At 56.9% G+C, this 13,316-nt stretch overlaps 1 protein-coding gene across 2 annotated transcripts in view; it reads right to left on the reverse strand.

Annotated features, from left to right (window-relative positions):
* Positions 1 to 13,316, reverse strand: part of MRC2 (mannose receptor C type 2) — a 64,737-nt gene that overhangs the window by 6,908 nt on the left and 44,513 nt on the right. For both annotated transcript variants that reach the window (XM_036340620.1, XM_036340618.1), the window contains exons 7-20: positions 11,916 to 12,104; positions 11,629 to 11,783; positions 9,898 to 10,005; positions 7,548 to 7,663; positions 6,927 to 7,075; positions 5,635 to 5,852; positions 4,107 to 4,249; positions 2,940 to 3,042; positions 2,511 to 2,649; positions 2,366 to 2,401; positions 1,932 to 2,092; positions 1,762 to 1,829; positions 981 to 1,081; positions 531 to 673 (exon numbers count right to left, since the gene is read on the reverse strand). In XM_036340620.1, coding sequence (XP_036196513.1) covers positions 531 to 673; positions 981 to 1,081; positions 1,762 to 1,829; positions 1,932 to 2,092; positions 2,366 to 2,401; positions 2,511 to 2,649; positions 2,940 to 3,042; positions 4,107 to 4,249; positions 5,635 to 5,852; positions 6,927 to 7,075; positions 7,548 to 7,663; positions 9,898 to 10,005; positions 11,629 to 11,783; positions 11,916 to 12,104 — 1,829 coding nt within the window. The remainder of the gene's footprint in view (positions 1 to 530; positions 674 to 980; positions 1,082 to 1,761; positions 1,830 to 1,931; positions 2,093 to 2,365; positions 2,402 to 2,510; positions 2,650 to 2,939; positions 3,043 to 4,106; positions 4,250 to 5,634; positions 5,853 to 6,926; positions 7,076 to 7,547; positions 7,664 to 9,897; positions 10,006 to 11,628; positions 11,784 to 11,915; positions 12,105 to 13,316) is intronic.

A 13,316-nucleotide genomic window follows, 5' to 3' on the forward strand; every position in this document is an offset into this window, starting at 1 on the left:
CACATATATAATGTACACACAAACTTTATGTTCAGTATTTTGTTTTCCTAATAGATCAGCACGTTTAACGAGCCCTGGCCCGTGTGGCCCAGTTGGTTGGGCATCAACCTGTGTGCACTGAGGGGTGAATGGTTCAATCCCCAGTGAGGGCACACGCCTGGGCTGTGGGCTTGATCGCCACTGAAAGTGTGTAGGAGGCAGTCGATCAATGTTTTGCTCCCACATCGATGTTTCTCTCTCTCTCACTCTCTCAGTAAAAATCAATAAAAAGTCTTTAATAAAAAAAAAAATTTTAACGACTGCTGATCTACAAAACTCACCAAACGATTTGGACGATCAGGAAGTGCTACTGCATGAGTCATTTTCCAAGGAGTCTAGCCCTGGCCGGGGGGCCCAGGAGAGGTTGGTGGGCACTGGCAAGAGGCCATGATGTTGATATTGCCAAGGGCCAGGACTCCTGAGGCTAGGGCTTCTCATATTCATGTCCTTTCCCCTGACTCCCTGTGTTGTCCACCCCCCCAAACTCCTACCTTGTTGAGGAACTGGCTCCAGCCAGAGGGGCAGCCCCCCCGGATTGTGGGTGGCAGGTCGAGGGGCTGTGTCTCTCTGGTTTTGTTGCTGCGTTTGCAGACATAGGGCAAGGCTGTCAGGCACCTCTGGTCCCCCCAGTCCTCTGCAGAAAGGGGAGGAGAGAACAGTCACTCACCCCCCCCCCCCCCACAACTCAGGGCTGGCAGCACCCTCCTCTCATGCCCTGAGGAGGCTGAGCTGGGGCTCAGGTCCCTGTGCCCAACTCTGTACTCAAGTTCTCTGGCGGCGGAACCATGAGGACAGGTCCTCCCCTCTCTGGTTAGCCCTTCTTGAGTTGTGGGAACAAAGAAGATAAGAGACTGATGACCCCTGCACAGGCTCACCTTACTGCCCCCAACATCGACCCTCTCCTCAGCTTCCGCACCCTCTCTGCCCCACCTCGCCCTCACCTCGGCTGGCAGTCATGTACACACACTTCTTATCCTTGCCGATGGGCCGAGGTTTGCCAGGTGCCCAGGAGATGAAGTTTATAATGGAACCATCTGTCCACCTGCAATGGCACCACGCAGGGGTGACTCCAGCGCTGGCCCAGGCCTCCCCTCCCCCGTAGGCAACAATGAGGGCCATGGAAGAGGGGCTGGGGAAGGACCCACATTTTAGGGGCTCATCTATAGGCTGAGAAGTGGGACGACAGTGCTCAGTGCAGCTGGGGACCAAAGGACCCGGTGCCTCCTGGGGCACTGATTTCTCTCACTAGAGAAGTCGTCTAAGAATCCCAGAGCAGGGCTCCAAGGCAATGGGGGTGCTGATACCTGTGTGCTCCGGGCCCTTCATATCTAGGTGGGCCCTGCCTAGGATGAGGCCCCTTCTGGCCCGCCATTATGTTCTTGCCCAAGTCCTGAGGGGGCTTTATTCACGAGTGACTCCAGCTGCCATAATTTAGTGCCCAACAATGTGCTGGATGCTATGCTAAGGACTTCACATACCTTATTTCTAATACCTCATTATTTTCATATTCAGATGGGAACAGTGAGGCCCAGAAAGGTTAAGTCACTTGCTCAAGGTCACACAGCCATCGAGGGGCAGATCTAAATGCAGACCCAGGTCTATCCGTGTCTGTGTGGTGCAGCGTCCCTACCTCCAGCCTGGGGCCGAGGCTAGCCATCCATGCAAGTGCCCTCTCCCACACCTGCTGCCCCCTGCCCTCCCCTCCATCCACCTGCCCCCTACCTGAAGCGCCCATCGCTCTCTGAGCTGTGCAGGCCGATCCACCAGTGTTGCTCCTGGCCCCGGGAGAACTAAGGAAGCCGGGTGGGCAAGTTAGAGTTGCAGGGCCTCTTCGGCTGCTAGCTCTGCCCGCCTGTGTGCCCACTTCTCCCCCTGCTCTCTCGCATGCCCACCTTCTGCAGGTTGTGTCCCAGGAAGTCCAGCTCATCCTGGCTGTGCACGGAGGCCAGCTCAGCGCGGAACCACGTACAGATACGCTGGGCCTGAGTCCACGTGGAGTGGTGCTCGAAGAACTTGTACTCGGCCTCCTGGAAACGCAGCCATTCCCGCCGACCTGCAGGGGCAATGCCGGCGTGGGAGTGGTGGCCAGGCTGGAGCTGCCTGCCAGGCCTTGGAGGACAAGGTGGGTCCAGGGCAGAGCCAGGACAGGCGGGCCTGTGAGTCCAGCAGACCCAGACCAATGAAGCTGAGGGTGCCCTATCTCTTGGCTGGAACCCCTAACTCTCTTCATTCTGTCCCAGCCAGGCCCTACCCTGGAGGTGATGACCCTTCCCCTTTCTGGACTGCTCTGGGGGGGTGGGGCGGGGGGTGCACAGGGGGACCTCACCTTGAGGGCTGCCCTCCGGCTCCCGCACTTCCGAGCCTATAGGGAACAACGTGGACAGACGCTGCAGGAAAAGGAGACCCTCCCTTGATCCCCGGGCTGCCGCCCTGCGCCCCATGCCCAGGCCCCCAGAGCCACCCCACTCCACCTCGCGGGATCTTGCAGATCCAGTCCAGCTGCGTATCGCACTGCAAGGCCACCCACTGCAGGGAGGCCAGGTCGAGCACTGCACAGCCCCGGATGTCGTCGTCGTCGTGCCGGCTCCGGTCAAAATTGTGATAAGAGAACTGAAGACGGGGGTCAGAGTGGGAGAGGGTCCTGAGGCATGAGGCACAAGCTGCCCCCGTCCCCAGAACAGACGAACAAGAGACCTGGACTGAGCTGGGAACCCCCAACCTGGGCTGCACGCCCCCACCAGCCCTTTCCTTTACCTTCCCTCCAGCCCAAGGTAGAGACCTTACCGCTGACAGATCTCACCCCTCTCCAGGCCCCGCCCCGCCCCCAACAGACCACGCCCACTACAAAGCCCCGCCCACCACCAGGCCCCGCCCACCCATCAGGACCCGACCCCCCTTACCCCAAGGCCATCGCTCCAGCGCCAGCTCTGGCCCCCAGTGGGGTCCCGACGGTTCAGGCCGATCCAGAACCAGTGCTGCTCGTGGATCTCGGGCTCAGATTCACTTCGGCACAGCCCAGGGGTTGGGACAGAAGAGATTGGAGGGAGAGAGAGAAGTGTCCATCAACCCCCTGCCCCTGGCAGCTCTGGCTGGTTAGTCCCCAGGGCCTGGGGCCTCTCCATCTAGGCTTCACCCTCCTGGGGAAAGAGGGGCCGACACAGGACCCCGCGCCCAGCTCATGGGGTGGTGGGTGGTCCGGCTCCCTTCCCTGGCTTCCCTTTGGGTGGGGTTTGCTCTGCCAACAAGACTGAAGGTTTCCACTGGAGGGGGTTTAGGAAGTGGATGGATGGCCAGACCTGGGGCTCTGGAACCAGGTAAACCTGGATTCTAGGCCTGGTTCCCCCCTGGACCAGCTCGGTGACCAACCCCACCTATCAGCCCACAGGGCCAATGATAGTATCTACTTCCCAGGGTTGCTGGGACGAGTGAATGTTTAGCACAGTATCTGGTGTCTGGTGAGAAGCAATAAATATGAGCTATTATAATTACTAGTGAAATAATGTAATTGTGACGTTTGCTGCAAGGAAACGGCCCTGGGCCTCAGGGAGCCTGGACCCCTCGGGATTGTTCCCGGTGCTAAGGGGCTTCCAGGTGCTGTGTGTGTCACAGGATGCCAGAGCCCACAGGACAGAGATGAGGGCCTGGAGGGACCTCCCTGGGCAAATGCTCACTTTTGTAGCCTTTCTCCTGATTTTCAGGAAACGCTTTTTGTTGAGGAGTGTGTGTTACTATGGGATGGTGTAGGGTGGGGGGAAAACACTCAACTTGGATCAGCTTGAACAAGGTTTTGCAATGGAGGAGGGTGAGGGAGGGCAGTTACTTGTGTAAAAGTTTGTGAGTCTGGGGAGGCGGGTGTTGCTGGCACTGAGACACTGGTGGGCAACACCAGGCCTCCGATTCCAGGGACACCAGGGCCCCTTGAGGGGGACAGACGGTCCTGGCACTAGTAGCAGATATACAGGTCACTCCGAGCCCTCACACAGGCCTCACTGGAGTAGCCTTCACCCTGCCTTGCAAAACCAGAGTCACACACACATGCACGCAGGCCACCACCTGAGTCTCAGTACCCGAAGATCTTGTTGAGCATGTTGGCCACGAAGTGCTCCTCCTCATAGCTGGCCAGGCTCAGCAGCTGGGCCCCCAACTCCTGGCAGGCGCCCTGGGCCTGGACCCATCTCTTCTTGTCCTGCAGCCGCTCTGAGCTGAACACCTGCAGGAGCAGAGTTCAGCTGTCCAAGCTGTCCCCACTGGCCCACCTCCCCAGGGGACACCTGCCCTCCCATGGCAGCAGTGGGGAGGGGGCTGGGGCCTCACTGGACAGGGTTCCAGGCTAGTTTAGACAAACCTGCTCATCAGGGAATGAGCCCCAGAGGAGGGAGCTGACAAGGCAGCTCCTGGAAAACATCACTGCCCAGTCCCCCTAACCAGAAGGGAGATCTGGGCTCTCACCCCAGCAGAGCCACAATTTGCTGTGGGCAAGTCCCTTCACCTCCCTGGACTTCAGATAAAAGATCATGGACAACATCAGTGGCTCCCAAAACCATGGGGTTTAAAAATACAAACTATCAGGCCCCATCCCTACCTAGTGAATCCCAATTTCTATAAAGACAACCTGAAGATTTTATTTTATTAAAAAAACTGAAGGCCTGGTGCATGAAATTCGTGCACACGGGGTGGGGGCGGGGGGTGGGAGAGGGTCCCTCAGCCTGGATTGTGAGAGGGTGCAGGCCAGGCCAAGGGACCCCACTAGTGCACAATCGGGCTGGGGAGGGATGTGGGAGGCTGGCCAGCTGGGGAGGGACCGCGGGAGGGCTCCAGGGTGTGTCTGTCCCATCTTGCTCAGTCCCAATCAGCCGGACCCCAGCAGCAAACTAACCTACTCATCAGAGCATCTGCCCCTGGTGGTCAGTGCACATCATAGTGAGCCTTAGCATATCAGTAGCACATTACGCTTTGATTGGTTGAATGGCCGACCAGACGACCGGACACTTAGCATATTAGGCTTTTATTATATAGGATTTTTTTTGTTGTTGTTAATCCTCCCCGAGGATATTTTTCCCACTGATTTTTAGAGAGAGTGGTAGGGAGGGAGGAAGGGAGGGGGGAGAGAGAGAGAGAGAGAGAAACATCGATATGAGAGAGACACATCGATTGGTTGCCTCCTATATGGGCTCAAGTGGGGCCAGGGATCAAACCTGCAACCCAGGTAAGTGCCCTTGACCTGGAATCAAACTCACGACTCTTCAGTGTTCGGGCCAACACTAGCTACTGAGCAACACCAGCCAGGGCTGACGATTTTCTATTTGTCAAGCTCTCTAGCCTGGCCACTCTGGAAACCTCTGAAACCAATGATCTGTATGGTCTCATCAACCCCTTAAACGTTTACTGAGCACCGACTATGTGCCAGGTCTCAGATCCCACTGACAAGAGTTCTACCAGAAATGCTGTCTGTCTGTAGTCCGACGTGGGGAAAAGTGTTTTCGGAGCTACCGTACGGATCGTGGCTGGGTCCCACGGGGAACCCACCTCCCCCCAAAGTGAGCTGCCTCTTTGCTCTACCTTCTCTCCCTCCCCTCATGCCTAAGGGCTACCTACCTTATAGCAGTGCCGAAGTTTGGGGTCTGAGGCCCAGCCCTGGGGACAGGAACCAGTAAGGCTGGGTGTGGGGTCTGGCCCAGGCAGCTCAGGCGTCACCGGTGTGCCCAGGCTCTGCCGGCAGATGTAACGAGCCCAGAACATGGTGCAGTTCTTCACCTCCCACAGCCCCATGGCGCTGCCCGTGGCCAGGGCCACACAGCCCCCGCGACTGTACCCTGCAGGAGAGAGAAGGGACACCTTTATGCTGAGGAGGAGCCATGCCTCGGCTCTCCCTCATCCCTGTGGGACACCATCAGCAGCGTGGCCATCTCTGCATAGATACAGTCTGTGAGGTTGGGGCCCAGGAGGAAGGGAATGGGGGTAGAGTCCTAACTCTGTGTTTACTCCTGTGAGCTCTTAGGCAAGTTGCTTAACCTCTCTGAACTTGTTTCACCATCTACCTCAGCAGGTTATTAAGAGGGTTAAAAAAGATAATGCATGTGAAGTGGTAATAATATTAGCAAGCACTTATATTGTGCTCACTAGTCTAAGTGCTTTACATACACGAATCATTTAAGCCTCACATCAATCCCATGAGGAAAGCACCAGTATCTCCACTTCCAGGTGAGGAAACTGAGGCTCAAAGATGTGCAGCTTATAGCCCTAGCCGGTTTGGCTCAGTGGGTAGAGCGTTGGCCTGTGACCTGAAAGGTCCCAGGTTTGATTCCGGTCAGGGCACATGCCCAGGTTGTGGGCTCGATCCCCAGTGGGGGACTTGCAGGAGGCAGCTGATCCATGATTCTCTCTCATGGATGTTTCTATCTCTCTCTCCTTCTTCCTTCCTCTCTGAAATCAATAAAAATTAAAAAAAAAAAAAAAAAAAAAAAAAGATGTGCAGCTAATAAACAGCAGAGTCAGGGTCTGAGACAGGTGGTTTGGCTGCAGACCCTGTTCTCCTAGAACAGCCGTGGGCAAACTACGGCCCGTGGGCCGGATCCGGCCCGTTTGAAATGAATAAAACTAAAAAAAAAAAAAAAAAGACCGTACCCTTTTATGTAATGATGTTTACTTTGAATTTATATTAGTTCACACAAACACTCCATCCATGCTTTTGTTCCGGCCCTCCGGTCCAGTTTAAGAACTCATTGTGGCCCTCGAGTCAAAAAGTTTGCCCACCCCTGTCCTAGCGGCTTCCCCTCACTGTGTGAATGATCAGTACACTGGGAACCCCGGTTTTGGTCCTGGCAGGACAGGCCCCCCTCAGAAGTCAGAGAAAGAGGCTGACTGAGTGCCGCGGAGGCGGGGCTCACCAGGCTGGTCCCGGTTCCAGTGGGTGTACATGACCTCATCCCCACTGAGCCAGCGGAAGGAGCCGGTGCTGTTGAGGTCCTGCAGGGCGGTCCAGAAGTACTCGCCGTCCCAATTGTAGATGAGGCTGCTGACGAAGGCCTGCTCGAACCTGCGGTAAAGAGGCTGGTCAAGGGGTCGGGCCTCGGCTCTCCCTCCTCTCCCTGGGCCCCAAGCCAGACGCCCTGCTCCTGGAGCTAAGGTGCTGTGTCCGATTAGTCACTCGGTTAGGGAAGTGGGGACCCCAGGGGACCCTGCAGCTAACACACAGCAGCCCAGCTGCCCTCTGTGCCTGGCCGAGAAGAGTGTAGAGAAAATTAGACACAGCCAAGGCCTCTCTTGGGCATCCAGCCCACACCTATACCTGTTTGTGCCCCTGCCCAGACCCACCCCACACTGGAGTTGCAGAATAATCAGGCGTCCTCCTTGTGACAATATTAGAAAAAGGCCCTGCAGACAGTTGGGGCTCAAAGGTCTCAGGTCCTTCGGTGCTGGATGACAGGACACCACCCTGTTTGACGGAGGAGCCAGATGAGGCCAAGACATAGGTGCAGGCTGGTCTGGGCACCCACCCCCTCCTGTACCTGTTGGTGATGGTGACCAGCTGAGCGCCCTGGTCAGTGCACAGGCGCCGGGCCTCACTGTAGGTCACTTGGTCCTCTCCCAGCCAGTAGCAGGACGGGCTGTGCCACTTCCAACCCTGGCTCGAGAGAGTGGGCAAAAGAGGGGTGTCTGTGGGGAGGACACGCCTCTCTCGCCCACAAATCCTGGGGCAGGGGATGCCAGCGGCATCACGGGATGTGCTGTGGGCCGGGGCACAGGACAGAGGGACCTGTCTGACAGTAGAGACGGCCCTTCCTGCGCTGTATTCTGTGCCTGTCACTCCACACTCCTCCTTCCACCATTACCCACAACTGCCCGACCAGGGGAGGAAGCAGGGCCCAAGGATGGCTGATCGGAGGCAGCCCATGGCCCGCCTGTGGCCTGGCACAGAAAGATAAGTGGCCCATCAGACTCCTCTCGAACATGTAAACCAAGAGAAGCAGTGGGAAAACGGCCAGTTGGCTGAGAAACCAGAGCCAAAAAGCTGGGAGAGCAGCCAGGACATGGAGGGGGCGGGGTGATCCTCCAGGGCCTGGAAAAGCGGGAGGACGTGGCGGCTGTGACTGGCCTGGGGGTGGGAGGGGAGACAGACCCTCAGCGAGGGGTCGCAGAGCGATGGGAGAAAGGCCACGGCTCCTGAGTCGATGCCCACCTGGTCCCCTCATCCCACAGACCCCTCTCCCCTTGAGCCAGCCTGAGGGGCTCTCTGCTCCTGCCTTTCAGATGAGGAACTGAGGCCCAGAGAAATTGACTTGATTTTATACAGACACTACAAGGTAAAGCCCGGACTTGAACCCACTCCACAGAGGCTGGCCTGTCCTCACCATAGCCCTGCTCCTGCTACGGTGACTCCAGATGCCTGCCAGGGCCCTTGCTGCCAGCAGGCCTTGAAGTGGGAAGCCTGGGGGTGGGCTCGAGGTTGGGAGAGAGATGCGGCCCTCTGGGCAGGAGGCAGGGCAGAAGAGAACCTGGTGTGTGTGGGTGAGCATGTGTATGTATGGGGGAGGGGGGGGGCGGGGGGTGGAGACAATCCCATATGCCCAGAAGGGCTGGGCTAAGACCCCTGGCTCTCTCAGAGTGTTAACCATGGCTAATCAGCCCAACACATACATTCTAGGCCAGTCCTGGTGCAGGGCAGTTAGTAGTAATTCTTCTTCCACCCACCTCCACCTCACCCAGGCCAGGCCAGAGCCCCTAGACCATTCCCCGACCATGCTGGTCCCCCAGACTCTTCAGCCAGGCCTGTCCGTTCTCTCCCGCCTCCCCACTGGAGGTCGTGCCTGTTGGTGTTTCCTGTTCCCCCCTGGGGCAGAGTGTGGGTGCAGGTGGGGTGTGGTGACGGGGCTTAATCCAAAGGAAAACAAAGAACCACACTGGCAAAGGGCTGGTAGGACCGTGGCCTTAGCAGATGGGGATGTCGGGGCCAAAACACCACCAAGTGTCCTTTCTGAGCAACCTCCCCACAAACACCTACACCACTCACACCCCTGCTCGGCTGGGGCCGGAGGGGGTCTGGGGGGCTGGAGGAGGGAGATGGGTGGATCACCCACTCTCACCCTCATTCTTACACTCACTCCCCCACTCACTTATTCCCCTCCCTCCCTGAACATCAGGTAGCCCCTGGGGCTTGGAGCACAAGGAGGGAGACCCCACAGTGGCCTCATTCCTCCAGAGGGGACAGACAGACAGGCACCCACTATGTCAGATGGCGTGATGCGTGCCAGCAAAGAGAAGGTGCTCAGAGGACACGGGCTCACCCCAACAGCCTCCACTCAGGTGAAGACTGGCCATACCCAGCCGGTGTGGCTCAGTGGTTGAAGTTCAACCTATGAACCAGGAGGCCACTGTTTTAATTCCCAGTCAGGGCACATGCTCAGGTTGTTGGCTCGATCCCCAATAAGGGAGTGTGCAGGAGGCAGCTGATGGATGTTTCTCTCTCTCATCCATGTTTCTATCTCTCTATCTGTCTCCTTTCCTCTCTCTCTAGAATCAATAAACATTAAAAAAAAAGAAGAAGAAACATGGACCAAAACTGAACGTAAAAAAAAAAAAAAAAAAAAAAAGACTGGTCAGACTAGGGGTGCCTACTGCCACCTCCTGTTCTCTGGGAGGTGGCTTCCTCCTGGAGAAGAGGTTCAGGAGTGTGGGTGGGGAGCTCTGCTTCCCCCCACAGCCCCGCCCCACCCAACACCACTCCTCCTGGTGAGCAGGAAGCAGGGTGTGCACAGGAAGGATGGACGGACACAGCGAGAGGCTGCAAGATTCCCGCCCCCCCTTCTCCCAGGAGCCCCTCTGCTGGCCACCAGGACCCAGATCCAGAAGCACCCTCACCTTCCGGCAGCCGTGGTCCTCCTCGGTGGTCTCCTGGCTCAGCTGGCCCGCTTTCTTGCAGATGGACGGCAAGGATTGGTTACAGGGACTGTCATTCCAGCGACCTTCCTGGGGACACAGGATGAGAGGGAGTCTCAGCCCTCCTCCCCCAAATCTCCCGAACCCTTCACAAACCAGTTTTTCTAGACCCAACCCTGCCTCTGCTTGCTGTGTGATTCTGAGCAAGAAGCTTGACCTCTCTGTGTTCCAGGCTATAAAACGGGAAAAGTAGAATTAGTTGGATAAGCCTCACGGGGCAGATGAGAGCAGACAGAGTTGATGTGCAACTGCCTTACAACATTGACAAGCACTGTCTAGTGTGAAGAGGTGCCCTTGAGATTATTTATAGCTCATTTCATAAGCACGGCTGAGACTGTTGGTGGAGTGGATGGCAGGACAGACAGGTGAGATTCCCAGTTCTGCAAGGTGTCCAGCCAGTACCTGCAGAGCCAGGCTGAGCAGACTGTGCGCCCAGACCCGGACCTCAGATGATGGCACTGAACAGGAATTCAGTCCTCAGCCTCCCCCGGGCTGTGCGTCTGCCTTTAGCTCCATCCCGAGGGCAGAGGTGCTGTGTGTCCCAGCCTCCAGGGGAATGCCCGGCATGTAGTAGACTCTCAACAGATAATTGTTTATAAACTTTAAAAATATATTTTTATTGATTTCAGAGTGGAAGGGAGAGGGAGAGATATAAACATCAAAGATGAGACTCACTGATCGGCTGCCTCCTGCAAGACCCCATTGGGAATCAAACCCGCAACCTGGGCATGTGCCCTGACCAGGAATCGAACCGTGACCTCCTGGTTCATAGGTCAATGCTCAACGATGGAGCAACACCAGCTGGGCATGTTTATAAATTTTAAAATAGCACCCTCTAGTCCTGGCCAGTGTTGCTAAACGGTTAGAGCGACGGCCCACATACTGAAGGACCTCGGGTTCAATTCCCGGTCAAGGACACATATTTGGGTTTTGGGTTCGCTCCCACCCTTGGTTGGTATGTGTTCAGGAGGCAACCAGTTGATGTGTCTCTCTAATATCGATGTTTTTTTTCTCTCTCTCTCTCCCTCCTCTCCTGTCCTCCCTTCCAACTCTCTCTGAAAAGCAAAGGTTTGTGGTATCTCACCAGAGAGTGTCCTATCTGTCTCTGGAGTGGGTAGTCTCTATGGCATTGTCCCTTTTTAAAGGGTCTCTTATCTCTGCTTGAAGCCTTGCATCAATTCCTCCATCTGCCCATCCGCCCCTGAGGCAAAGCCATGGCAAACAGTCATCACTTCTACGTTCATGAGGGGATAGGACCCTGCACAGAGCACCCTGGCCTGTGGAGCATGTCCACGTAACGTGGCCTCTGATGCCACCTGCCGGCGAGAACAGTGGCAGCCTAAGGTTTCATGAGAATTAACTCCTTTCACCCTCCCAATGACCCCCTGAGGTTGGCACCATCAGTGTTCCATTGACGGATGAGGAAACCGAGGTACACAGAGGTTAAGTAACTTGCCCAAAGTGACCCAGCTAGTTGGGGGAAGGAGAAGGGGGTCAAACACTGGCGATCTCCCATGTGGAAGGGTTGGTGGGGAAGACGGGGCTTCTGCGAGGCCATGGGGTGGGGTGCCAGGCAGGTACCAATAGGGCTGGGGTAGCACCAGAAGGCTGGTGAGTATTTGGGGCCCTGTGATAGGGAGAAGGGGTTCTCACCGGCCCCCAAATGGTGACACAGTCCTCCAGGCTGTCCCGGAAGTTGTTAGGCTCAAAGGGGTGCCAATGGGTGAAGCTCACAATGCTCCCATCGGACCACTCAAAATTCATCTGCAGTTTCAAATCGTTGAGGCCAATCCACAGCTCCTCCACCTCTGGGGGTGCAGCCGGCGGGAGGAGAGAGAGGACATGAGAGGTCAGCCTCAGCCACCAGCAGGGGAGGACCGATGGGCATCGGGAGGCCCTGTCCTCCACCCCAGACTGGCGGTGGGCGAGCAGCCCCTCACCTTGCTTGATCTGCTTGGTGATGAACTCCAGCTCGGCCATGCTGTGGATGCTGAGCAGGTCGCCTCCGCCCCGCAGGCACGCCTTCTTGGACTCCTGCCAGCTGCGCTTCTCGGCTTGCAGGCGGTAGCAGTGGCCCTGGAAGGGCTGCCAGCTGGGCTCACACTCCACCTTTACGTTGGCCCACACATCTGCAGAGACCCACAAGGCCGCTGCTCAGCAATCAAGCCGCCCAGCCTCGGCACTGACCCACTGGGCATGGCCCCAACCTCACTGCCTCCCCAAACCTATCTCATATCAGCCCTTCCCGCCAGGAAAGGTCTGAATGCTGAATGCTGATGAAGAGATAAAATCCTCCAGGGCCACTGGAGGCCCAGAGGCAGAGCCCTGGGAGGTGGTGGTGGATTCCACTCAAGACAGGATGGCCCCTCAAACCGGGGCTCTCAGAGAGAGATGGGCAGGGATTCAGGACAGACCAGCCCCGGGAGCCTGTTTCCTCTTCTGTAGTGGAGTTTCCTGCTACAAGGTTCAAACGTAGCTCTTATCCACCCTGCTCAGTAAACGAAACCAATGTCACTATCCCAGATAACGTCTACTGAGCGTGGGCTCCGTGCTGTCCCTGGTGGTCCAAGATGAAGGGACTAAGGAAATGGGGCCAGGTAGGCGGCAGGTGAAGTCACCCGCTGACTGGCCGACGTCCCTGGCTGGAACTTCTCCACCTGCTAATCCCCCCACTCCTCTCCCTACTCCCCAGGGCTGACAGACTAACTGGTCCCTTCCTCGCCCCCACCTCCTTGCATTTCAGGTTCACCCTCTGGGGAATGGGGTCCAAGGGCAGCTGAGACAAACAAGCCCTGGCTTGGACTTTGGCAAAAGAAAATAAGATTTTACCAAACCACCCGCAATGTCAGGCTTGGGCAGGATTCTGCCTGGCTGGGCAGGAAAGCATGTGCCCACTCGAAGCACCGCCCAAAGCTGGGATTCTGGGATGCACTCCATTCTGGGAGCCGCTCCAGGGTCCAACCATCCCATTTCCTGGAGACCCAGCAAAGTGGCAGGGCTGCGAGCCAGAGCGGATCGCTCCCGGGCTAGGGACCTGTCAATCATCTCTGTTGGCCACAGAGCAAAGACCCAAGGCTGCTGCCCCAGACAGAACCAGCGGTTAGTGGGTGTTCAGACCCCAGGCGCCGGCTTTGGAGTGTAGGAGGAAGGGAGCTCAGGAAATGTGGATGCTTCAGGGGCACAACGTTGCCCGCCCGGCATGCTTTGAGTGATGAGACTGGGAAGGCAGAAGAAAAACTGCCTAGAAAAATGCCTTAGGCAGAGAGAAGTGGGCTGGGGTGAAAGGAAGGCCAAAGCCATAGACCAGCCGTGGGCAAACTATGGCCCGCGGGCCAGATCCG

The sequence above is a fragment of the Myotis myotis genome, unplaced genomic scaffold (genome assembly GCF_014108235.1).
Source record: "Myotis myotis isolate mMyoMyo1 unplaced genomic scaffold, mMyoMyo1.p scaffold_m19_p_17, whole genome shotgun sequence".
Classification (NCBI taxonomy): Eukaryota; Metazoa; Chordata; class Mammalia; order Chiroptera; family Vespertilionidae; genus Myotis; species Myotis myotis.